Source organism: Centroberyx affinis, unplaced genomic scaffold (assembly GCF_046629955.1).
Source record: "Centroberyx affinis isolate AG114_WGS23_722 - 3 ecotype Tasmania unplaced genomic scaffold, CSIRO-AGI_Caff_v1 ptg000401l_1, whole genome shotgun sequence".
NCBI classification, from domain to species: Eukaryota; Metazoa; Chordata; class Actinopteri; order Beryciformes; family Berycidae; genus Centroberyx; species Centroberyx affinis.
In genome coordinates, this window is record NW_027279069.1 from 202,464 (window position 1) to 227,698 (window position 25,235).

The 25,235-nt window shown below is 45.6% G+C and overlaps 4 protein-coding genes across 4 annotated transcripts in view; 2 read left to right on the plus strand and 2 right to left on the minus strand.

Moving 5' to 3' along the window:
• The window catches only part of crebbpb (CREB binding protein b), a 47,930-nt gene extending 44,613 nt beyond the window's left edge, over positions 1-3,317 (plus strand). The window contains 1 exon segment of the mRNA XM_071516407.1: positions 10-3,317. Coding sequence (XP_071372508.1) covers positions 10-2,337 — 2,328 coding nt within the window. The 3' untranslated portion in view covers positions 2,338-3,317.
• Positions 3,318-3,763: 446 nt separating this feature from the next.
• On the plus strand, positions 3,764-12,154 carry trap1 (TNF receptor-associated protein 1). The gene is made up of 18 exons (XM_071516412.1): positions 3,764-3,944; positions 4,626-4,796; positions 4,900-4,982; positions 5,166-5,306; positions 5,587-5,658; positions 5,838-5,998; positions 6,190-6,299; positions 6,432-6,505; positions 6,989-7,144; positions 7,363-7,483; positions 7,618-7,687; positions 8,148-8,295; positions 8,473-8,658; positions 9,659-9,797; positions 9,922-10,007; positions 10,367-10,512; positions 10,653-10,725; positions 10,849-12,154. Exons 1-18 carry the CDS (start codon positions 3,827-3,829, stop codon positions 10,948-10,950), a joined length of 2,157 nt encoding a protein of 718 aa, XP_071372513.1. The 5' UTR covers positions 3,764-3,826; the 3' UTR covers positions 10,951-12,154.
• A 157-nt stretch (positions 12,155-12,311) lies between these two features.
• On the minus strand, positions 12,312-17,716 carry LOC139641813 (MAPK regulated corepressor interacting protein 2-like). The gene is made up of 5 exons (XM_071516420.1): positions 17,138-17,716; positions 16,892-16,961; positions 16,043-16,182; positions 14,583-14,672; positions 12,312-12,713 (listed from the first exon to the last, which is right to left on the minus strand). Exons 1-5 carry the CDS (start codon positions 17,190-17,192, stop codon positions 12,643-12,645), a joined length of 426 nt encoding a protein of 141 aa, XP_071372521.1. The 5' UTR covers positions 17,193-17,716; the 3' UTR covers positions 12,312-12,642.
• A 798-nt stretch (positions 17,717-18,514) lies between these two features.
• Positions 18,515-24,802, minus strand: LOC139641816 (glycerophosphodiester phosphodiesterase 1-like). Its single transcript, XM_071516425.1, has 6 exons — positions 24,542-24,802; positions 22,181-22,356; positions 21,793-21,898; positions 20,346-20,438; positions 19,880-20,091; positions 18,515-19,454 (listed from the first exon to the last, which is right to left on the minus strand). The coding sequence occupies exons 1-6, from the start codon at positions 24,800-24,802 to the stop codon at positions 19,307-19,309; spliced, it is 996 nt and encodes a 331-aa protein (XP_071372526.1). The 3' UTR covers positions 18,515-19,306.
• Between the last annotated feature and the right edge of the window lie 433 nt (positions 24,803-25,235).

Genomic DNA, 25,235 nt, shown 5'->3' on the forward strand with positions numbered 1-25,235 from the left:
TGTCCTTAGGACTTTGACCTATGCATCAACTGCTACAACTCTAAGGGCCATGAGCACCAGATGGTGAAGTGGGGCCTGGGTTTGGATGACGACAGCAACAGCCAGGGTGGAGAGGCCTCCAAGAGTCCTCAGGAGAGCCGACGTCTCAGCATCCAGCGCTGCATCCAGTCCCTGGTCCACGCCTGCCAGTGCCGCAACGCCAACTGCTCCCTGCCGTCGTGCCAGAAGATGAAGAGGGTGGTGCAGCACACCAAGGGCTGCAAACGCAAGACCAATGGCGGTTGCCCTGTATGCAAGCAGCTCATTGCTTTATGTTGCTATCACGCCAAGCACTGTCAGGAGAACAAGTGTCCTGTTCCCTTCTGTCTGAACATCAAGCACAAACTCCGCCAACAGCAGCTGCAGCACAGGCTCCAGCAGGCTCAAATGATGCAGCGCAGAATGGCCACCATGGCAGGAAGGGGTATGCCCCTGCCATCTCCACCTACCTCAGCAGCCCCCGGTACCCCCACCTCCGGGCAGCAGCCTAACACACCCCAGACTCCCCAGCCCATGCCCAACCAGCCCCAACCACAGCAGCCCCCCAACCCTGCCACCATCGCCCAAGGCTTCCCCAACAATGGCCGCAGCAGCCAGCCCCCAACACCAGTCCCACAGGGCAAACCAGGGCCCCAGTCATCCCCACTCCATCAGCAGCAGTCACCCCTGCCTAACATGCCGCCCCAACAGCAGCCTCAGCAACAACCCCCACAACAGCAGCCGCAGCAGCCGCTGCTGGCAGCCTTGAAGGTGGCCAGACAGATTGAGATGGTAGCCAAGGCCAAGCAGCAGCAGCAGCAGAATTACGCTATGAACGGAGTGCCCATGAACCACCCCCGAATGGTGGGGCCCATGCCAGGCCAGATGCAGATGATGCAGGGGCCGCGGGGCCCCCAAGTGATGCAGGCCATGCAGCAGGGCCAGTGGGGTCCAGGGATGCAGAATCCCATGCAGAACCCCCAGGGCTCCCAGCAGCAGGTGCCTCCCCAGCAGGGGCCCATGGCCCCTCAGCAGGCTCAGGGAACCCCCATGGCCCAGCAGGGCCAGCTCATGCAGAGGCCCATGATGCCCCAGCAGCAGGGCCTCCCAATGCCGGGAGTCATGCCTCCCCAGGGGCCCTCACAGCCGGTCATGACACCCCAGCAGCAGGGCATGCCCCGGGGGATTCCTGGCAACATCGCTCCTAGTGCCCTGCAGGACCTGCTGCGCACACTTAAATCTCCCAGCTCCCCCCAGCAGCAACAGCAGGTCCTAAACATTCTCAAGTCCAACCCCCACCTCATGGCTGCCTTCATCAAACAGAGGACAGCCAAGTACCAGGCCAACCAGCCGCAGCAACAGCCGCAGGCCCAGCAGCAGCAGAACCCTCAGGCCATGCTGGGGTCCCAGGCAGGAATGCAGGCCATGGCAGCCATGCAGGCAGGTCAGGTGCAGAGGCCGGGGATGCCGCCTCAACAGCAGCCTCCTCAGCAGCCTCCTCAGCAAGCAGGGCCCCAGGGCATGGCCCCCATGGGCCCCCAGGGGCAGATGATGACCGCTGCTCACAACGGCAACCCCCAGCTGTACCGCAGGCAGCTGCTCCGGATGCAGCAGATACAACAGCAGCAGCAGCAGCAGGCGCAACAGCAGCAGCAGCAGCAGGCGGGCATGCCTCAGGGCCACGGTCAGTTCCCCCAGCAGCAGCCAGGGGCGGCTAGCTACTCCCAGCTCCGTATGCAGCAGCAGATGGCTATGCAAGGAAGTGGGGGGCCCATGGGCCAGCTCCCGCCCATGTCCCAAATGGGCCAGCCTGGCATGGGCATGGATGGGCCCCAGAATCTCCTCCAACAGCGCATGCTCCAGCAGCAACAGCAGCAGCAGATGTTGAAGCAGCAGATGGGCTCTCCGGCCCAGGCCAACTCCATGAGCCCACAACCCCACATGCTCCAAGGCCAGCCCCAGGGAGGAGCTCACTTACCTGGCCAGGCTATGGCCAACGCCCTGGGAAACCAAGTACGCTCCCCAGCCCCGGTGCAATCGCCCTGTCCACCTTCGCAACAACCCCCGCATTCCAGTCCCTCTCCGCGGATACAGCCCCAGCCCTCTCCCCAGCACGGCGCCCTCCACTCCAGCTCCCCACACCCCAGCCTGGGAGGCCCCATGCCAGGCTCCATGGAGCAGGGACACATGGGTACGCCGGAGCAGAGTGCCATGCTCCCGCAGCTTAACACACCAAACCGAGGGGGGTTAAGCAATGACATGAGTATGGTGGGCGACACCACGGGAGACACGCTAGAGAAATTTGTTGAAGGATTGTAGCATTTCGTGACAGAAGAAAGGCCTTGTTCTGTGTTTTCAGCTGAGAATTTTTTGTACTTACTGATGTAAAAAGTTAAAAGAAAATACAAAGAAATGAGTCATATGAGGCCTACGGACTGTGAACGTTTCCTTAAACCAAGGGACTGCTTTTTCTTCCAACACATGGAGGGATTTGAATAATTGCTGTTTAAAAAGAAGACAACTAAGACACAAAGAATATATTTTTGGTTCAGACCAGCCATGAAAGAATTTTGTCCTGGTCTTTTGTTGTTTTAATTTGTTTTTCATTTGTTATGCTCTGGTATTGACTTTTTTAACGAAACTTCTCAAAACAAAAAATATTTCATTTTATTATTCAATTTTTTTATTTTGTACCTTTGCAAAATTAATATCGTTTTTTGTGTTGAGAAGACTGTAAAATAATTTGTCTGGGAATTTTTTGCCAGGTTTCACCTCTTGCTCCGTTTCTCTGTTCCTGGCTAATTTATTCTAATATACCATTTTTCAAAAGGCCATGCCTTTGGGAAAGACTTAATTTCTTTCCTCTTTGCAGAGTCTATGGGAGATTAACATATTTGTATAGAACTAGGAACTATTGCACACACCCAAACACAACATGCAGGTGTGGAGAAACCTGCACTGAAGCTTGTTCATTCACAGGTGCCGGAATGTTCATTTTACTGACTTGGGCCCAGTATTTGTCTTGCAGATGTTAAAAAAATTGCTTTGTTTCTCCTTCAGTCTAAAGAAATTCTTATGAAGTCCTGAACCTCTTTTGCCTGTGGTGGGAAATACTTGTTTGACTGCTGATTTGTGTTTAGAGAGAGTTCTGTGCATCCTTTTTTTCTCTTGCATTAAACTTGAATTGATAATGAACTGTTCTCTAATGTAAATCATGCAGCTAGACAGTACTGTAAATATGCAGAAAATAAGAATGAAATCACTGTACAAACTGGTTAAAATGGCTCATTTCGTACTTATATACCATATTGTTAAATAAACCTGTGTGCCACAGACACTGCTTCTGAATTTGATCTTTTTGACGCCTCCATGGTATACAACTGTCTCATACCTGTTTGTTTTGGTCAACATTAATTACAAAGTTGCCCGCAGCAACCTTCATATTTTAGTTTAATTGATGTTTACACGTGATTTTTTAGATCGCTACCTTTTGACCTTCAAGGGCAAATTTAGATCAATCCACATTAAACACAACAGGGAGATCTTGTAAAATAAACGAGCCCAGGTGAGCTTAGGCGCGTCTTTTGCTACATTGCAACCCTATTGCATCATTTATAACACGCCTTATTTGTATATTATATTGCGATCAATTGGGTAATTTCTATTTGTCGCCAGGCAGCGTGACGGATACCACCCTGACGTCATTTTACCGCGTCGTCACCGGTCCTGCCTGCGCCGGGGCTCCGTCGCTCGACTCGCTCAGCGTGTGTAGACTACTAGGTCAAACGACCTCTCTTGCTGCGTGAAGATGTCTCGCTGTCTCCGGCTGTTTCAGTTTGCTCTGGGCTCTCGGGGAGCCGGGTCGCGGCTCTTGTCGTCTGGACGGCGGCTGAGCAGCAGGAGTGTCGCGGGTTCCTTCGCTGGAGGTGAGCGCTGTTAGCTCCGTTAGCCTAGCCTCGCTGGTGCAACTGCTGCGCAATCTGACAAGTCCTCACGTAGCTTCTGCATGATATGATGGCTCGTTTATGGAATTGAATGGCTCCCTATTTCATTTAACCGCTCTGTTTAATAACACGAGATGGCTTGTTGGCCCGTTAACTGTGTGAGAAATTACATGGCAGCTGCATTTAATAGTTTGCATGTAAGCCTGGATCACTGTAGACGCTTCATTGTCACAATTGATTGGTCACGTTCAGTGTAGTGTTTTTTTCTCCTCTTTTTATTATGAAAAATAGATTTGATAATATACACTTACAATTTACACAGGGATCAAGTATTTGCAAAAGAATAAAAAGCAGATTTAATATACATTTCTCACTAGTACGTCTCAACATAGATTAACAACTTTGACAGACACAACAAAATCAAAAGCACAAGAGTGATAGTGTTGCCTAACAGACTGTACAGTGTTGCCACTTGCAGCCCCCCCAAACAATGTTTCCAGGTAAACACAAATGCTAAACATAACCAAACAACATTAGGGTGATGTCGTGTGTTCAGGGTCGTAAACCCTCAGTAAGTGACCTCCACACAAAAGATGTCAACAATACCCTGAATGGCAGCTTCCTTGTTCAATAACCTCACCGACTCCCTCCCCCCACCATCAGATGGCCAGGTGGGACAGCAGCAGAGGTGGTGCAGTCGCCCCAGGGTGTGGAGCTCCCAGCAGCCCCACCTAGGCCTCAGCCAGCACTCTTACTACAGCACCCAGGAGGCTGAGAAGGTCCCCGACGAGGAGCCGCTGCACACCATCATCAGCGATACGGAGGACGTGCAAGGTGGTGGAATAGCTGCACACATAACCTTACTTGAGTATTATGGTTCGTAAGCCAATCAGCTGTCACGCTCAGCTGAACTTTGCGTTCTCCCCGTTTCATCCAGGTGGCTTCTCCAAACATGAGTTTCAGGCTGAGACAAAAAAGCTGCTGGACATCGTTGCCAGGTCCCTGTACTCGGAGAAGGAGGTGAGAGTGTGTGTGTGTGTGTGTGTGTGTGTGTGTGAGTGTGATAGAAAGAATCTGCAACTTAGCTAGCCCTCCATTTCATACAGTTTCATACAGACTGGATGAACCAAGGAAGTTATCTCCCATGTCTTAAGACTTAACACTGAAATGCTGCTCTCCCCTTCCCCGTCCCCTCCCCCTCAGGTCTTCATCAGGGAGCTGATCTCCAACGGCAGCGATGCCCTGGAAAAGCTGCGCCACAGACTGATCACAGGAGGGGGGGAAACGGCCCCCATGGAGATCCACCTGCAGACTGATGCTGCCAAGGGCACCTTCACCATCCAGGTAGGTACCCCCATGTCACTGAGCGTCAGCGGTGTGTGGAAGGTGTGCGACCTGCACAGATTTAAGGGGAAGGGGATATTTCTTTTTGACAGGCAGTCAACTCTGTTTTATTGGTTTTCCACCACCATGTTGAATTTTTGGACACAACTTCCCAATTAATCATAGTTTCTGTTCTGTTTTTTGAGATATTTTGCCACCTGGTGGAGGGATATTGTACTACAATCTATGATTTTTTTTTATTTTTTTTTTAAAGTGACTGGGATTCTCTGTACTCTTACAGGACACAGGAGTGGGGATGAACCAAGAGGAGCTGGTGGCCAACCTGGGGACTATCGCCCGCTCTGGTTCCAAGGTAGCTGCTGCTGTTGATCTTCTGCCATCACATCCACTATTTCACTGCCTTTCCGCTCTGTATTATTTATTTTACATGGCTGTCCTGCATGGATAGTCACATTTTGTAATGTATCCTATTGGTTACGTATTCTTTGTTTTCCCCTCTACCACAATATTCCTCTCCTCTCCACATTGCAGGCCTTCTTAGATGCTCTGCAGAACCAGGCGGAGGCCAGCAGCACCATCATTGGTCAGTTTGGGGTGGGGTTCTACTCTTCCTTCATGGTGGCTGACCGCGTGGACGTCTACTCCCAGTCCGCTGAGCCCGCTGCGCCCGGATACAAGTGGTCCTCCGACGGGTGAGAGAGGGAGGAAGGGACGAGCACAGGAGCAGTGGAGGAGGAAGGCGTTTTATTTAAAGGGAGAGAAGGAGAAGGGGGATGAATTGGGCACGATTCTGTACAAGAGAATGAAGGGTGTACACACACATCTGTTGAATTAGTATAAATACATGAATTCCTAACACGTCCTCTCTGATTCGCTCTCCCAGCTCTGGAGTTTTTGAGATTGCTGAAGCCAGCGGTGTCAGACAGGGAACCAAGATCGTGCTGCATCTCAAAGACGACTGCAAGGAGTTTGCCACTGAGGACAGAGTTAAAGGTATAACTGACATTTCAGTGCCAAAATGATAACTGCAGTGAGGAAATAATATTGTTATTCTATAATTATATATGTGACATGATGCAGAAGTCTTTACTCGATGTCACCACAAAGCTGTTTTATCTGTTTCAGAGGTTGTAACCAAGTACAGCAACTTCGTTAGCTTCCCCATCTTCCTGAATGGACGGAGACTCAACACTCTGCAGGTGAGCCTCTCCCTCTCTGGTTCTGTTGCTGCCTTCACTTGGGCTCGACACTAAAACACTCTCACTTGTTTATACTGGGTATCCTTCTCAGGCGGCTCCTAAACATGTCTCCATTTGTATGAATAAATCTATCACTCCCAGTATTTTGGCAATGTTATGACTTCTGTCTCTTCCAAATATCTTAAAGGGAAAACTTGACAGATTTTATTTTCTTCCCTGGAGACTGTACACTTCTTGCAGTAAATAATTTCAACATTTTGAATAAATCTCTAATTTAATTATTGCTGATAAGCCATTATCCTACAATTGTTTATTGAGGAATTGAAATATATGATTATTGACTGTTTAATTATGGGATAAATGTAATAAGGTATCACTTTAATGATGTGTCTGTGCGTTGTGAACCTTATATCAGTGTTTTGTTGTGGTTTTTTTTTGTTTTGTTTTTTAAGTAATTGACCTTCACCCTCTGTCTCCCTCCAGGCCCTGTGGATGATGGAGCCTAAGGAGATCAGTGAGTGGCAGCACGAGGAGTTCTACCGCTACGTTGCTCAGTCCTACGACAAGCCCCGCTACACGCTGCACTACCGCGCCGACGCCCCGCTCAACATCCGGAGCATCTTCTACGTCCCTGACATGGTGAGGGGGGATTTAAGCTGAGCAGTTGGTGTGTGTGTATGGCTTGTTTTTGTAAGGACAGCCGCACACAAAGGGTTGTCTTTGTAAACTTAATTTATCCAGGGAAGATTGACTAAGCATGCAGATGTTTTTCAGCAATGTCCTGCTTCACCTTCACACAGTACCACACATTCACACCTGAGAGCTGCTCAATACAACCACGTATTATGTGTCAACAGAAGCCGAGCATGTTTGACGTGAGCAGGGAGATGGGCTCCAGCGTGGCTCTGTACAGCAGGAAGGTCCTGATCCAGACCAAAGCCGCTGACATCCTGCCCAAGTGGCTGCGCTTCCTCAGAGGTCCGGACCCCCAGCTGCCTCCATCTGCTCTTACTACAGCCCCTCTATACTCCTTTCTCCCATGCATGATAATATAGTGGATTTTTGAGTTCTGACCTCAAGTCGTGTGTGTGTGTGTGTGTGTGTGTGTGTAGGTGTGGTGGACAGTGAGGACATCCCGTTGAATCTGAGCAGAGAGCTGCTGCAGGAGAGCGCCCTCATCAGGTACAATATCAGTTTTGCATCGTCAGCTGTCAAACACACTGGATTTGTTCCTTGGTGTTTGACATAATTACTTCTATTTCACCGTGTTGCCTTACACCTACTATTGTTTGTTACTACTGTTTAAAACCATACACAAGGAAAAGGAAGAAAATATAAACAATATAATATAGCATTTAAACAGTTTCTTTGGAAAGAAAGAGAAGACAGTGCATAGAAAATAGTTAGAATCATAAATAAAAAAAGTAAATAAATAAAAGATTATCTATCAATCTCTACTTTTATAGCATTTCATTATATGTACGCATGGATTCACTATCAATCAATTGCTCAGTTCTTTACTTGTAGAACAATATATGAATTAATCATCGGTTGATCAGTCAGTCTTTTCCTATAGACCGCTCTCTCATTATATTGATCCACTGATTATTTGTTTTTCTACCGTCTTTCCCTGCCGCTGCAGGAAGCTGCGTGACGTTTTGCAGCAGAGGGTGATCCGCTTCCTGCTGGACCAGAGCAAGAAGGAGCCGGAGAAATACAACAAATTCTTTGAGGACTACGGCCTGTTCATGAGGGAAGGCATCGTCACCACCCAGGAGCAGGACGTCAAGGTCACATAACGAATGACTTTCATAAAAAAAAAAAAAGTTGTGAGCTTTTGGTTTGCATAGGAAACCAGTGTTGTACAGACATGATCAGTGTTGAGAATATTATAAATATTATGCTTGGAGGATGATGAAGTGTGGTGACAGTTGGAGTCACTCTCTGCACTCTCTGTGTTCGTGCAGGAGGACATTGCTAAGCTGTTGAGGTACGAGTCGTCCGCTCTGCCAGCGGGCCAGCAGACCAATCTGATCGAGTACGCCTCCCGCATGCAGGCGGGCACACGCAACATCTACTACCTGTGCGCCCCCAACCGCCATCTTGCAGAACACTCCCCCTACTACGAGGCCATGAAACAGAAGGACATGGAGGTGAGATGTGGACACGACTGGTGAGGATGATGGTAATTGTCGAGGTTGATGTTAAGAATTCAGAAAGGTAAGGGCATGTGGGATAAAGGCCTGTTGAATGCAGTCTTTGTGGTTCCAGACATCATGTAGCACCACACAGAGGACCGTTTATCAAATCAGTGTTATAGAGGATGTAAACTTTGCTGAGCTGCTTGCCTGGTCTGAACCACATATAACATGCAGTATAACATAACAGTCAGTTGTCTCTGTGGTTTTCCAATAGTTTTACAGGCCGTATTCTCATCCTTTTCCAATTTAGTCCTGTTCTTGGTGCCAAGGTTGCTATACCAAGTTAAAATAGGGCTAATCGTATAATATCGATATCGTGATATGAGACTAGATATCGTCTGGGATTTTGGCTATCATAATATTGTGAAATAACTTAATTGTCACTTCTTCCTGGTCTTAAAGGCTGCATTACAGTAAAGTGAGAAAATTTTCTGAACTTATTCGCCTGTTCTGGCTGAGTAAAATGAACAATGATTGGCTTTACCTGCTCATCATATCCATATTACTTATTACTGATTACTAGTGAACATTACTAATTTTCTGGATTTTCTTGTGTGTAAATATCTTAAGAAAGCACAAATACTCATTCCCCCAAAATGTCGTCACATTATTGGTATCGAGGTATTCGGTCTAAAATATTGTGATATTTGACTTACTTAAAATGTTAAAAGTAAAAGCAACACTCTTTGCGTAGCCTTTTTAAAGTTGTACTGAGTATTTGCTGTGAAACTCGACTTGTTATCTAGAAAAGTGCCTAGAGTATTTAAATTCATATCATAGTATATTATTATATGATAATTAAACAGTAATTGACCTGTGGCGTGACCAAGCCGCTCCAAGCAGGAGTTCTGATCTGTAATCACTCACTCTGTTAAGTTGGTGAATACAGGCCAGTGTGCATAAAAATTGCCATGGAAATGTGTGTTGAAATCTTGTTCTGTTATGTGTGCAGGTGCTGTTCTGCTATGAGCAGTTTGATGAGCTGACCCTGCTCCACCTCAGGGAGTTCGACAAGAAGAAGCTGATCTCAGTGGAGACGGACATCGTGGTGGACCACTACAAGGAGGAGAAGTTCCAGGACAGCAAGCCAGGTCTCTACCTCTCTCATGTCTCCACTCATCGCTGATTGTGTAGCGGGACACTTCTAGCTGCCATGGCTGCAATCCTGACTGGTTTCTTGTCTTTCTTCCTCTCTCTCTCTCCCTCTCTCTGTAGCATCTGAGCGTCTGACGGAGGAGCAGGCTGAGGACCTGATGGCCTGGATGAGGAACAGTCTGGGTCCCAGAGTCACCAACATCAAGGTAACCAAAAGAAATGAGTCAGCTTTGATGGGACTTTTTCTGTGTATTGAAGAACTTGAGTATCAACTCAGGCTTATGCAGTTTAACACGTAAGCCCAGGGTGTCTGCAGGGCCTGGAAAAACATATATTATCTAAAAACAAGGCCTTCAGTGGTCTTGAAAACAGTTAAATAAAGCATTTTAAGACTTCATTTCAGTTTTGGAAGTCTTTAAAAATGTTGTGGTTTCTTGTTTTTCTGGTGAGAAATCAGCCCAGTCATTCTAACAGGTCTGCAGTTTTCATTAACTAGCGTTAAAAAGTCTTAAATTTAGCTTGTTGCACACACCCTTAGTAATCCATTTTGTCCTCTGCCCCCCAGGTGACTCCTCGTCTAGACACCCACCCAGCTATGATCACCGTGCTGGAGATGGGTGCTGCACGCCACTTCCTCCGCACCCAGCAGATGGCCCGCAGCACCGAGGAGAGAGCGCAGATCCTGCAGCCCACACTGGAGATCAATGCTGGGTAAGGGAGGGGGGGTGCAGTGGAAGAGAATATTATACTAGTGGGAATTAAAAAAGAAGAGGTGGTATTAGTTAATTTTGTTAGTGTGGATTTGTGACCGTCCAGCTCTCACTTTTCTGTACATCTTCTCCATCTTCTAGACATGACCTAATCAAGAAGATGCACGCACTGAAGGAGATCAACTCTGAACTGGCTGGCCTGCTGCTAGAACAGGTAATGTGAACAGTCTAGCTGCTCAGACCGTATCTCATTAACTAGTTGTGGGACATTACCTTTTAAGTGGGTTGCTGATTGACTTTTCTGCATTTTTCATTTAACTTTGTCCATGTTTTGCAGATCTATGACAATGCCATGATCACAGCAGGCCTGAACGATGATCCCAGACCCATGATTTCCCGCCTTAACGAATTGCTGACCAAAGCTCTGGAGAAGCACTGAGAGCTTCATGCAGACATGTACAGCACAGACTGCCTTGGCTTTGATGACTGTGGCCCATAGACTAAAGCATTTACCTGCAGGGCCTACTAAGCAGGAGCCCCTCCATTTCCAAACAGCACTTCGGCCATAACATCACTTCTTCTGCCCCTCTTAATAAAACTGTCCAGAAGACGGAGTACTTCATACTCTCTGAAGGAGAACACAGACTCAGGCCTGTGAAACTCAAGTGGAGAGAAGATGGACTGCTGGAAGCCGTCCAGAGAGCGTTTCCACCAACCTTTCTTTGTCTTATTCATGCTGTGTTCAGAAGTGTTTCAAGAGCAGGTTGGACCTCTGGTGATAATATTTAGAAGACTGTGCCATAAGCAGATCAGAGTCATGATGGCCATGGTTACACTTGGCGTTCCAGTGCGACTTTCATTAAAAGACAGGTCCGGACACACAAAAATCAAAAATTGCCATCTGATTTTCTACGGTCAGGCTCACATTGTGATCTGAATTCTACATAGTCTGGACGCAATCCAGCCACAAGCAATGTAAAGAGATGGGAGAGGGAAAGCGGGAAAAAGACACAGATTCAAAGAAACGCAGGCACAGGAGATGAATAAAAACATTTTCATGCGAAGTGTGGACACATTAATTTGATCTCATGAAATCCAATGTTTAGAATCACAACTCAAAAATCACGTTGAAATTCCAGGTGTAACCACAGCCAAAGATGTGTGAAGTTGCTTTTGTAATGTGGATTTGGGCTTTGAAGCAGTGCGAGGGTCTTGACCCTGGTTACAAATGCAAGACGTCCTTACCAACAGTTGAATAGAGCTGTTACCGTTTGCTCCTTTCTGTCTTATTTTTGTATGAATCCACCCAGAAAAGTTGAGTTGTTTTTTCATCCTTTTTTCCCCACTTCTTTATGTTTGCTTTTGTGGTTTATGAGAAATACATCACCTAAAATGTAGGAATGTTTCTTATGGAATATATTTAAACTGGCTCAATGTAAAGACAATTTCACCTCCAAGTGTTATATACTGTATGTAGATGGTTTACTACTAGCTGAAAATGTCAGTTTGGTGTCAGTGCTCAAATAAGGATTCACATGCTTCAACAGTGACTCAACAGGTTGCATCGGTACTTTTGTACCTATGAAGTTGACTTAAAAACGAAATTACAGAATATTATACAATATTGTGATTAAACCGTTTATGGAAACTCTTGCAGGTGTCTTGTTTGCATTACCAATTAACCACATTATATCTTCTATCTATAAATGTATGACTGCGTTCTAGTGACAACCTGTGGAAAGTTGTAGTACTGCAAGCAAATTCCAACCCAAAGGGGGAAAAAAAAATTCAACACAGAGCTTGAAAATACATTTTTTATTGCATTTCAAAGTAGCATGACATCTCTGTTCACATGTTAGTAAGTTGAGCTTCAAGACTTCATCCTCCAGTGTGCCATCTGTCGCAGAGTGTGTAGTGATGGAGGTACCGTAGTTAAAAGGCTAAAAGGTTAGAGTTCAAGTCAAGTGATTCTCCGTGGCTACTGTGCCAGCGTCCCAGCGCTGTCCGTCCATTTGAACCACTTCATGGTGGTTTGGCCCACCTGCTGCTGCTGCCAGGCTCCCACTCCTCTGGTGAGCCTTCCTGCCTCGGGCCCTGCCTCCATCAGGCCCCCCGGCCCTGGAGGAGCCCCTCAGGACTGCTTGTCTATGTTGGCTAGGAAGCGCTGGGCCCACCATTCATCCAGATCTATGGGCACAAAGTCTAAGAAAAGGAAGGACAGGAATTCAAAATTAGTAAATAGGAAAAAATTGGCAGTACTTTGCATGTCGTGTTAATTTACCAGAGGACCTTGTCTGTAAAAGAGTTATCTTTTTGTCAACCAAGGACTTCAGTCATCTACTATACTACCATTTATCATTTAAACTACCAATGCAATCAATCGATCAGTCAATCATTTTGTAGGAGTAGGTGTCACTTTTCAAAATGGTGGATATCTCATTTTACAGCAAAACTCTCCAACCATGGCAGACACTATCTTCCTGGCTTGATATTGCATCCAAACACAGGCACAATATACTGCATCTGGAACAGTGGTTGGGATGCTTATAATTTACAATTATTATTTAGATACTTAGGTTATCATTTGGATATTTACTTGGTACATTGGATATTAAAAAAATAAAATACTTTATTTATTTATTTATTTTATTATTTTTTATACTTTCTGTGGTGACCTGTCACTGCTGAATGAAAACAGAAGAAGCAAATCTCCTAGACAACTAGACAGTTCATTAGATGCATGGACATGGGTTAACTCTGCCTGGAGTAATCCAAAACTGAACACTACTGAGGACGTTTGTTTTGGCACCAAATGCAAATTTCTCTTAAATGATGAAAAGTGTCCTATTAAACATATTAACATAATAGAGTTTGATATTGTCTCATTTGGATAATGAGGACTAAGCCATAAGGAGAGCCAGCCAGTGACCTCGCTTCCTTCCAGACAGGAGGGTCAGGCGAGCAGCTGGACTGATCCTTGGTTGGCTGGCTGGCTGTCACACACAGACGTAACCTACTGTCCAGGTTACAGCAGGTATATGGGCTGTTAGCATAAGTCAGACTTATACCTGAGGACCATTGAGGCTTAAGAAGTCACCACACCTAAATAAATATCACACAGGATCCAATGTGCCCTGATGTACTTTACAATAAGAAGGAGAAATTCATACACATATCACAGTGAAACTTTCACCATTAAGGAATGTGATGTTGCACAAAACTAGCTGTGCTTCTACCTGTATATAATAAGGCTACAGTGAGCCGTAGTTCAGCCCGATGATATTAGGTAGAGGAGATAAGGGTAAAATAAGAAGAAGAATTCTATTAAATTAAGTAATGCTGGATTAAAAGGCTTGAGAGTGGGGTGGCAATTGGCAAATTCAAGTTTAAAGCTGCACTGGGAAACTTTGCACGTTGGTGGTGAGAGGTAACTGGTTGAAAAATTCGAACATTAATACCCAGAAATCATGTGACGTGTCGTTCATGTTTACCAACCCAGCCGATCTTTATGTCAAATGATACCAAAGGGACGAGAGAGGCAAAAGATCTAACGTTGGTGAGTTCAGGTTTCTCTTCATGGAGTGCTTGCTTGCTACTGTTTAGGACAGTGATTCTCAACCTTTTCCATATTAAGGACCTTTAGTTTAGTACGCATTAGGCCACGGACCCCCATTTGATGAGATTTTGTCTCTCGGACGCAAATCTGTGAATATTTTTTATTTATTTTTATTTTTTATTGTTAGATATGATTTTGTCCAAAATTCCCATACAAAAATACCTGTATTGTAGGTAGAGAGGTAACAGTGAAACTATGATCAAATAGTTGATATGATCAATAATAATAGGCATTCTTCTCTGTTGCAGCCCCACTTTGTGATTTAGGCGGATAAAACAGGTGGATTTTTAATCATAAAAATCTTGCCTAGTGCAGCTTCAAAACGAACCACAAAACAAATGCAGACTTGAGCCTTGAGGCTGTGGGCCTAAGAAACTGCATGAGATGGTGGAGGGATGATGGAGTGTGGGGAGGGGGGATGAGTAGGAGAGGGATAGGAGAGCAGCTATACTCACTGTCCATTTGTGGGCTGGGGCTGCTGTCTCTGTAGTGGACCGGCCCCTGGCTGGGCCCCTCCTCCACCTGCTGCACCACCTCCTGCCACGCTGACAAAACAAACACAATCTCCGTCAGGAACCACACACAACCAGCACCATTCAGACTTCTGAGATGGATCCAGCAAGGCCGTTATCTGTTCTATCAGACCCCCGATCTGTTACAGCCTGCAGGTTGTGGCAGTTCAGACCAGACTGAATACAAAACAAGTAACTGTAACCTTCTACTCACTGTGGGGTTTTAGTTGTAAACGTGGTGCTGCATGGCTGACATGCTAAATAAAACAGGCCACTAATCTGAACAGAAGACTATTAAAAAAGGGTAATCAATGGGTAATAGGAAGTGTCCTTTTAAGTCTATACTAAAAGGACCTTACTGTCACACCCACAGTGTTAAATAGGTAAAGTCCATAAGGGCAACTTCCACAAAGGCCTACCACCTCTGGCAAAAGTTTGTATTTCAAATATTGCACCCTGTGGACTTGTCACCGGTCACGTGTGTGTGTGTGTGTAGTAACTCCCATGGGGCCAACATTTGATCTTATCTTAGGCAGCTGCCACTAGGTCATGACTTTCAGAAAAGTCAGAGGGACAACAGTTTGTTTGAGTCAGAGGTATCTCCACAATTTTTGCAGGAAAGGTTTCTTTTAGAGAGGGGGAGGGGGGGTTAAAGAGAATGAATCAGCCCTGCATGGCAGGGGTCGGGCCTAGTTTTTGTCCTTGTCCACTCAATGACAAGGTTACTGAAGTTGTTTATGAGCTGCTGTGGCAGAGCTTCAACACCAACAACTCACGGGGCGGACAGACAACATGAACACCCACAATCGAAAGAAGTCTCCTTGAGTCTGAGCCGGTCTGCGAATGTTAAAAAGGCCTGCCGACTTCAAAAGTGGGTCAGTGTGTAGAGTTTCACCCAGACACAACAAAACCTTTCTTCTGTCAGACCCTTTGTTGTTTGAGCACTTCTAATGGACAGCAAGCCTCTTTCCCAGAGCGGGCGGGCGGTGCAGCAGCAAGTCAAGGCCAAAACGCTGCTGTGCCTCAGCACGTGTGCCAGCGTGGGTCACGAGGTTTATAGAGGAGCACAGTATGCGGGTGTGAGAGCGGAGGCACTTGAAGCGGCTCTCTCTGCTAGGTGCCTATCATGGCTATCAGTGTCAGAGCAGCTGTGTAGGCGAGCCCTGGGAGGGGAGAGCACAGCCGCTGGGCCGGGACGCTGGGAGGGAGGTGGGGGTGCTATTGTTCCCTCTAAACTCAGATAGCAACATGGCCAAACAATGTCATTCACAAAACAGCTAGCTGGTGATGCACTGAAAGGTGGATGGATACAGTGAGCTTTAAAAGTGTGTCTGGGAGACGTCATCTCAGGTTGCAGCCATGTTACTCTTATTTCCAGTCAGGCCGTTCATTAATTTTCTTACCCTCATAGACAAAGTTGACGTTCTCCTCGTGTGCAGGGGTGAAGCTCTCCTCCCGCTGGCTGTCCACAGGGACAGCTGGAGCCGGCTGATGGTACTTCTTACCGTTCAGGCGGTTGAAAACTATCTTGGGTGCAGGGAGGCTGATGGGTATGAGAAGAAAGAAAGACTGTCAACACATGCAAATCTGTCAAAGACTTGATTATCTGTTATATATGTATTTATATAAGAGGTGGGTTATTTGTTGAGAGCCATGCCTCTGTCACATCAGGAGGCTTCTTCATGTGCAGGCCTTGGGGCCTTGGGGTTTGAGGCCTAGTCAAACAAGGTTGGCTGGATGGAGTGGGAGATTGCAACAGCTGAAGGAAGGACCATGTGCCGCCTCGCCTCTCCACAAGGTCACACAAAAGTCGAAGTTCAATGGCATGAAAACAGCCAAGCAGGGCGGCTGGGCCTTGGGAAACCCAGAGTGTGAAGGTGGTCTATAAATCTTTTACTGATGAACTGCGCCTGTCCTGAGCTGATGACACCCACTGCTGCCATGACACTATCACACACTGACACACTGCTTCTGCAGATGGTAGCAGAATTAGGCTGAAATACCTTGCAAACAAGTTTGACCTTTAAGAGGATGCTATACAAATACCACAGCTAAACTATGAGGCCCTAGAGGAATAGGCCTATTATAGTGAACATATAGGAGATAAAAGACACCATAAAGTGCAAAAAGGTCACTAAAACTCACTATTGAATACCTACCACAGACACACTATTTGTTCCTATAAGAACATTATAGGAATATTATATATTTTTCATGACAGAGGAGTGTTACACCAAAAGCTGAATACTTACTCAGGCAGAGACCAGGAGGTCTGTTTGTGCTTGAAGTCGTTTATTTTGTTGTCAATCTGCTGCGTGGGCCCTGCAAAAGAAGAACATTTTGCATTTTTTTTTTTTTTTTTAATGTAGATATTGATGATCAATAGTCTAGCAGAAGTTGCATGTCAAGTTGAATGCCTAAGGGGTGTATCAAGGTGTGTTTGAAGGTGTGACACTGTTACAAGTTCGTTATTACAATCTAGCAGCACCCAGTCTTACCTGTTCGTCGCTGGGTGACCAGTTTGCTGGGACCCTTTGTAATTGTGTACATCATGCGTTGGCAAAATCCCCTGTAAACTTTCAGTATGGCACTGTCAACTTCCCAGCAGGCTTCAGTGTGCAGTTATGTCAGATGGACCAGCTCCAGGTACAGTAGGCCTGCTTGTAAAGGCACTTAAAGTCAAAACACCACGAGTCCAGGATCTGTCGCGTAAAGGAATTCGCTTAATGGCTCCAAAACCAGTGCAGGACGGGTCAGTCTTCTCGGTTGATCGGGGTAGATTTGGCCTCAGGGTGATCCGTTCATTGCAACGCAAGTCCCGGGAGCTGACATGAGACTGGACACGATGTTTAGTAACCTGTCAGGAAACATAATCGTGCGTCGGGCTCCTCTCCGCGTAAAACCAGCAGCCGGAGCGCATCTCAACCAACCAGCGACCCTCCCGTCCTGCAGAGTTCCTTGTCCTAACCTGTCCTCTCCTTCCAGACAAATGAACTCGGTCACTTTGGTTCTTGAGGTGTCCGGCGGCGGCACAATGTCACACACACACCGAAACAGGGGCTGTCATTCATAAGACATTGAACGCACACCGTCAAAACGCACCACTGCTCGACGTCCCTATACACGCCTCCCTCGGCGCTTTAAAGGGACAGTGTCCCGGCCGGCCGAGAGCCACCTCAGCCCCAATAACACCGGGACACTGGGGGGACTCCGAGGGCCACGGATGGGGCTTCCAGGGCGGGCCCCAAAATGAGGAATAGTTTTATTTCACTGTTTTGTTTTTTTCATTCCCTGGAGGTAAATGACCATTACAGAATGAATAAAGGTGACCATTTTGTTTCACTTTCACTCCCCACCTACAGTATTTTTACAGTTATGGAATTCTTTACAAAATTACAACAAACAAAAAGTCGTCTCAGGTGGGGTTTTGTGGGACAAGAGCTTATCAAACAGGGGTCAGTGGTCTATTTGGGGGTCCTGGACATGAAAAGGTGCTGGATCCCCTGTTAACGGGTGCTATCTCTCTGTTATGGACGGAGTTGAGAAGCCATGCCTCCACCTGCCTAACGTTGCTCTTCTGTGTTTACACAATACACACATGATGGTGTGAAATGCAATCATATATACAATACAACCCTGTTTACAATCCAATCAGACATTACAATAAAAGCAGTGATGTAGAGGTAAATAAAGAGGTGGGACAACCATGACCTCCAGTTGGTGATCACTACAAGGCAAACAACCACCAATGTAAACAAAAATCAAGTATACTTTATTCATTTATGCGTTTTCCCTTAAAATCCTTACATAACTTACATCAGTTTGATATCATGAATTTACATGATAAAGATTTATGTCAGCCTATAAAGGTGGGTAAACCTTATTCTGCAAATAAAGTGTTTTGATGAGTGACCCCAAGATGATTTAAGTGGGTTTGCCTGATTATTACAATGTAACCCGTTCTTAAAACTAGTCTTGCCTGCAAGTTAAGGCAAAGGAAATGTTTATTTTCTTGATATTTACAGGAGATCTGCTGTGTCTATACTTATGCATAAATAAGATGACCAACTCAACAGGATAGCAGACATTCATATAACGACATGAGTCCACTGATGCCTCTTTAAAAGGTGCACCGAAGCCTCTGTAAGATCAGCACAGAAGGTAGAAAAGATCTTTAAGGTAGTGTAATCCTAATCCTTGGTCCGGGAGAGTTGGAGGTATTGCTGCTGGTAGTAGGATAAGGTTAAGGTTATTATTCATGGTTTAATGTGCCTGTAGGTTTAAAGGGAAATACCAACACTAGGCTTTGATGTGTTTGCCAGCCTGCTATGCATTCCTACCTCTTACACTAATTCTTATGCATTTCTATAAAGCTTGGATCCTTTGATTGGCTGCACAACTAGTTAGCGCCAAATCTCCACTTCCCTTATCTCAAGTTTAGCTTCATCTAATTCACTAATTCGGTATTTCCATGTTGCTTTAAATGACAATGAGCTGGTAAATGTAGTCATGTTGTATTTGTGTTGGAGGGGGTAAAATTTTTAATGTGCGTGATGTCTACTGGCAAACTATGGGTTTTCCATATGGCTTGAACCACTGTGTGTGTGTGTGTGTGTGTGTGTGTGTGTGTGTGTGTCTGTATGAGCCACCCCAACCCCACAATTCGTTCAGTAATGGGGATCACAGTCTTCCAGCAGACTGTCAGTGATGTAGCTAATCTTCAGCAGGTTTTGGTAGTACTCTTTCTCCACAGCTGTGTTGACAGTCCAGCCCACTACCTCGACTCCTCGCTCTGCCCAGTACTGCACATAGTCCCTGGTTAAAAAAAACAGGAGGGAGGACAGGGATGAAGAGAGCGGAGGAAAGGTGAGGAGGGGAGAGGAGATGGGGGAGAAGGACAGGGAGAGGGAGAGGGATATGGAGGAGGGAAGGAAAATAGAACAGAGGAGAGCAAATAAGGAACAGGAGAGAGGGCCAGGTAATATTTTAGGTGACAAATATATAGGTGACACACATTCACATAAATTCTTTTAAAGCTGCACAAGGCGTCTTCGCACTTTGGCGGCCCCGAGTGGCAGCAAGGATAGCTGTTTTGAATTTCTGAAAGTTAAAAGGACTTCATCACCCAGAAATCATGTAAACTGCGCACTCCTCTGGCCTACATTTCTTCTTCTTAGTGGCTAGTAGCTACAAACACTGCAGCATTGTGTTAACGCCAAACCATATGTAGCTGCACCTACAGTGAGATGAAGTCTTTGTGCATGAGGATGGCAGAGACCCCACACAGGTTCCACAGCAGGTGGTGGTGGGCCCAGTCCAGCAGGACGTCCAGGGCGCCGCTCCAGAACTGACTCCAGGAGGACAGGGTGCGAGGCGTGCCGTCGCCGAAGCGACTCAGGCTCCAGGGCCGGTGGGTCAGAGCCGTGACCACCTTGGGGTCAGTCTGACGCATCTGTGGACCAGGAGAGGTCACAGGTCATGGCATACAGACAAAAAAAACCCCCACTTTTATCCATACTATCATTCAAACAATGAAAAGAGTAAATGTATCATTAGGGGTCATATAGGTGGAAGCATTATTAATATGAATTATAACATAAAAATGGTTTCCTAATGATTCTGATTATTATTACTATTATTATTAGCATGGTTATTAATTAGTCATATTTCACATCCAAAGTGCTTGAGAGTAACTCAAGACCTCACCTTGTAGATGACTTTGGGTTCGAAGGAGCAAACAACACTGGAGTTGTACAGGACAGGGAACTTCTTATACATCTCAAAAAGCACCGATGCAGCCTGGTGAAGACGAGAATATTTGATTTAACCTACATTTAACCTGGTAAACAAATCTCAGTGAGATTTAAAAACCTCTTTTACAAGAGAGACCTGGCCAAGGGGCAGCATAATAAAAACAGACAAAACAGACAAAACATCCAAGATATCCATAATAAAAAACAGAAAAACAACCGAGGTACATCCAAGGACAACATAAAAGGCAAAACAGTCTATTTGAACAACAATACGCAGATAAATATAATCCTGGAGAGATAAATATAGTTCCGAAAGAGTCGATCAAGTGGGTTACGGGCAGAGATATTTACTAGCAGTGTTCCATTCCAGGTTCTTTATAAGTGAGGTGAATTCACCCAGAGGGATCAAATCAGTCCATTTTAAGTCATTTTGTACAGCTCTGTCCTAACTCGGGGGACAGACAACTGATATGGAATAAAGCTCTTGGTCTTCAACAAGGTCAAAAGTTACCACTTGAGGTAGAAAGAATTTTACTAACCCATAACAACAAGAGATTTCAACAAGAGAATGTTGTGTACCTATCTGAAAGAGGCTCATTGAAAGAGGTTACTAAAACATTTACTGGGTCACAAGGGAGGAAGTGAGTGAGCCACATGGCTAGGAGGCTAGTTGAATTCCTCTTGCACCAACTGCTGCAGACAGCCGTGAGACACTTTGTGATCACTGCACTGAGAATGTCTGTGGATCACTGCCTCTTACTGCTGGCTTTGAAGTCGCCATAACTTCTCACATTTAACGTGCTACAGCTTTAACTAAATCACTGTATCATTGTCATCTATATATTTAAAGCAATATTCCACTTAGTTTTAACATGGGGGTTATTTGGCAATTGACCACCATGAAAACCAGAATATAAACTAATCACCAAGATCAGAAGCAGCTGGACGAGTTTGTTGCGTTCAGACTTTTACTTCCCATTCATTTGAATGAGGCCACGAAAATGAAAACTGACATTTAACATGTTTGTGAACAGATTCAACAACAGATCCCACTAATGTGATTTTCAATGGACTGTTGGTCCAGCCAGCGTTTTAGAACATAATTTCGGCAAATAGCATTTTTTCTGATAGAAGAGAACATAGCGGAGGGATACCATTTAGGAGAGATAGTTCCTATTTGGGAGACCAGATCTACTTTCATTTTTAAATACTACTTTTAGTGTAAAGCAAGAATAGAAATAGGACTGCTTTGTTGTCTTAAAAGCGGGATCTGTAACAGATCCGGATCCCATTTGTTGTTGTGATCAAGTGCCAAATAACCCCCATGTTAAAACTAAGTGGAATATTGCTTTAAAGGGGCATTCTGTAAATGTTGCCCATCAGGTCAGTGTACACAGTACCTTATCAGGTTGACCTTTGACATCAAAGAAGATGGTGAGCTGGTGTCTGATGCATTCCTCCACCGCCTCCTGCAGAGTTGGGACCTTTTCTCCACTGAACTTCTCCCTGGAGGCAGAGGAAACCACAGCAGTTCAGCCTAAACAAAGGTTGGGCCTGTTTTATCTGAGATCACACTGAGGTAACACTTCTGCTGTATCTAGTTTATGCGTTCATGCTCCCAGTGTATTTTCCCTTATCCTTCTTCTAAATCTGTGATGAAACCAAGTACAAGATCATCCTGTCCTGATTTGTGCAAAGATGACGGGAAACAAATGATTCCAAAAATATATTAAGGAACACATTCTTTGACATGCTGAACGGAACATTGAACATTGAGAAGCAGCGTACTTGAGCCTGTGGCGGGCAGAGGCGTCCAGTCTCCTAAGCTGGGCCAACTGCAATCTGCTGACTGACCCGGAGCCGTTGGTGGTGCGGTCCACAGTCTCATCATGCATCAGCACCGGAGCCCCATCTGCTGTGAAACTCAGGTCCAGTTCCACTCCGGTAGCCCCGTTCCTGCTGGCCTAGAGCAGGAGAACACAGGAGGAAACAGAAGAGGACAAGACATGGGAGGACAGAAACAGCTGTCTCATCTAAATTGAAACATACTGACAGGCAGAAATATAGCATAGGAGTATTAAATGACGGGAGAAACAGAGCCTACATAAGTATGCAGAGTGGCACAGCGGATCAGTTCGGTTAGTACCAAGGACCCAGGTTTGATTCCCGACCCTTGCCTGTTCTGTGTGGAGTTTGCATGTTCTGCCGTGTTGTTTTCTGCCCACATTCCAAAAACATGTAAGATCTGTGGATTGGAGACTCAAGACTGCAAAAGCACGATGAGCTTTTGTTCATCAGTCTTATGAGGTCACAACAATTCAGTAATAGGTGATCAGAAGACTTTTCAAATCAATTCTACACTTGGCTGGCAGCCACTGAAGGGAGGCCAGTATTGGCAAACTGTTGGACCTGTGCCTAGTTTTTAGTCAAAAGCCTTGTGGCAGCATTCTGCCCCAAATGCTGCTGGGCTACCGTAGATTGGCTAAGTGAAGAGAACAAAGCATTACAATATTCCAGACACAATGAGATACAGAATAATTATTTCCAAATTATAAAAACACAACACTGATTTGATTTTGGCAATGTTTCTTAATTGGATAAGCAAAAGAAAATTATACAAGGGAAATAGATGTAGACCTGGGTTTAAAATCCAGTCCAGCCCCAATAGTGACTTCTCGATGCAGTTTGACTCACAATTTTGGCAGTTTTTCCATCTGAAGGAGTTACAGACATTTTGTCTGCACACACTGGATAAGGAAGTATGTGTCTTATGATTTTATAGAGATGATGAAAACATTCATGTGGCCTCAAATGCTCGCTGCTGACCGATGTAATCTGTTGAGGAGAAGGAAAGCACGTGTGCCAGGTTTGAATAGCTCTATATATAGTGGAAATACTGTGGTATAAATGCCCTTCAGACAGGTTTTAGCTCATAGCTCCTCAGATGATCAGTGTTAGTGATGCTCCATTAAAAACTCTATCTTGGTGTTTCCATGTAAAAAAGGATAAGTTTCAGACCCCTGTGCACGCTTATGATGCTCAGCAGCATCAAAGGCAGCGCTCAAGTTGGGTAGGAGCAAAATGGAGCGCTCCTCAGCATCAGCACACATTAGGATGTCATTAGTGACCCTGAGAAAAGCTGTTTCAGTACTGTGTCGTTTACAAAATCCAAAAAGAAATATTGTTTTCCATCCCATCCAAGAGCTGCTTAAAAACTGCTTACTCCAGGCTGTTGAATAGAAAGGGGAGCTTGGAGATGGGTCTGTAATTTTAAACAAGTGATGGATCAAGAGTGTTTCTTTTTTTTTTTAAAGGAGAAGCTGAATAATAGCCTGCTGGAAAAAATGAATAAAATAAACACATCCAGAGGTGTTTGGGATGGCAGAATGCTGGATCCAGTATTACCCATGACCTCTTTACTGAAATATATTGGTAAGACATAGTGTACAGGATGATGACTGCACTGATACTGGGACACTGTATCAGTGAGATCTTGCAAGGACACACAGCAGAACTGGCTCAGCACTTTCCACATTTGAAAAGACAGGCACAGCCGGGGAAACAGGATTTAATTACAAGTCTGTCGTGCAAAATGGGAACCTGACTGGGGTTATGTAGTTATGGACTGAATCATTCACCCATGGAGATGGCTTCACTACATGAATAGACCTGGTTTTCAAGGGTGGCCAGCATGGATCATTAATGCGGCTGACCACATGTGCTTGCAGAATGAGCCATGGGTCTGCTTTCACTCAATCCTGCACAGGCCGATGAAAATGTACAGTATTAGTTGACTGACCATTAAGAATGAGGGAGCTAATGAGATGTAAAGCCAAAGTAGCTAATAGGCTATCAATCTAATATTATCACAAAATATCCCTGATGGAAATTGACTATAGCCTAAAATTCATAGGAGTTTATGATGACCTTATTGTACTCGATTGTGTAGTGTTTTTTGTTTTAACTCATATGGTATCACTACAATATTCCCATATGAACTAAATATATAGGCTATTTTGCTGTGACATTTGTGTAGTAGGCTATCCTTCTACAATGTATCATAGGAGTACTATAGTTATTGTTTCCTATGGTATACTCCATTTTGCTATTGATGATTGCAGCATGTCAGCAGACGCCTGCCCGCCTCACCTCTCTGATCGCAGCCAGTGTGTTCTCCGGGGCGTCGTGGCTCCCTGCGCGGTGCGCCACCACGGGCACGCCGCCTGACTGGGCCCCGGGCCGCAGCACCCGGCCGGCCTGGTCGGCTGGCACCGGGGGGAACCGGAACATCACCATGAAGACGTAGAGGGATGCGGTGAGGACGGACGCCCCCGTGGCGCTCCTCGTCCCGAGCATCACCAGCAGAAACACCGCCGAGAAATACATCAGTTCATCTCCGATTTGTAACATGGCGAAACGCGCGGTGGATATAATGTCACGACTGAGTGGGAAAATGTGGATGGCCACTTGTTTAGGGAAGCGCAATGGATGGAGCACTGCGTAAACGGTCGCTGTCAGCACTCAGGTGACTACATGGTCGCATGTCAGTAAGCAGAGCTCACTGTCTGCCCTGCTGCCGCCTGCAGACCCGACCCGTTACATGAGTCTCAGCACTTTCACTTCATACTGTGCTGCGGATGGAGGACGGGAGGCAGAGGGGTCGTGACTGTCATCAGTGTCACTTTATCCAGAATAAATACATACAGGACTTCCGCTCACAGCTTTCAAAATAAAAAGCTTATTGACGTGTGATGTGAAGTTTTTTTTGAGTAATACAGAATAGAGGAGTGATAACAAGGAAGGACCGTATTTTAAGAGGAATCTGTAGTAAAACAAAATATTT

Bases quoted from the DNA above. Each gene is read 5' to 3' on its own strand.
- trap1 (XM_071516412.1), top strand. From the start codon at position 3,827: ATGTCTCGCTGTCTCCGGCTGTTTCAGTTTGCTCTGGGCTCTCGGGGA. The intron at 4,983-5,165 runs GTGAGAGTGTGT...CCTCCCCCTCAG, and splicing joins CCCTGTACTCGGAGAAGGAG to GTCTTCATCAGGGAGCTGAT. The intron at 10,726-10,848 runs GTAATGTGAACA...CATGTTTTGCAG, and splicing joins CTGGCCTGCTGCTAGAACAG to ATCTATGACAATGCCATGAT.
- LOC139641813 (XM_071516420.1), bottom strand. From the start codon at position 17,192: ATGATGTACACAATTACAAAGGGTCCCAGCAAACTGGTCACCCAGCGA. The intron at 16,962-17,137 runs GTAAGACTGGGT...CTTCTTTTGCAG, and splicing joins GGTCACCCAGCGACGAACAG to GGCCCACGCAGCAGATTGAC. The intron at 12,714-14,582 runs GTGAGTATAGCT...TCCTTTTCTTAG, and splicing joins CCCCAGCCCACAAATGGACA to ACTTTGTGCCCATAGATCTG.
- LOC139641816 (XM_071516425.1), bottom strand. From the start codon at position 24,802: ATGTTACAAATCGGAGATGAACTGATGTATTTCTCGGCGGTGTTTCTG. The intron at 22,357-24,541 runs GTGAGGCGGGCA...CTCCTGCTCTAG, and splicing joins CACTGGCTGCGATCAGAGAG to GCCAGCAGGAACGGGGCTAC. The intron at 20,439-21,792 runs GTACTGTGTACA...CGTCTTCACCAG, and splicing joins TCAAAGGTCAACCTGATAAG to GCTGCATCGGTGCTTTTTGA.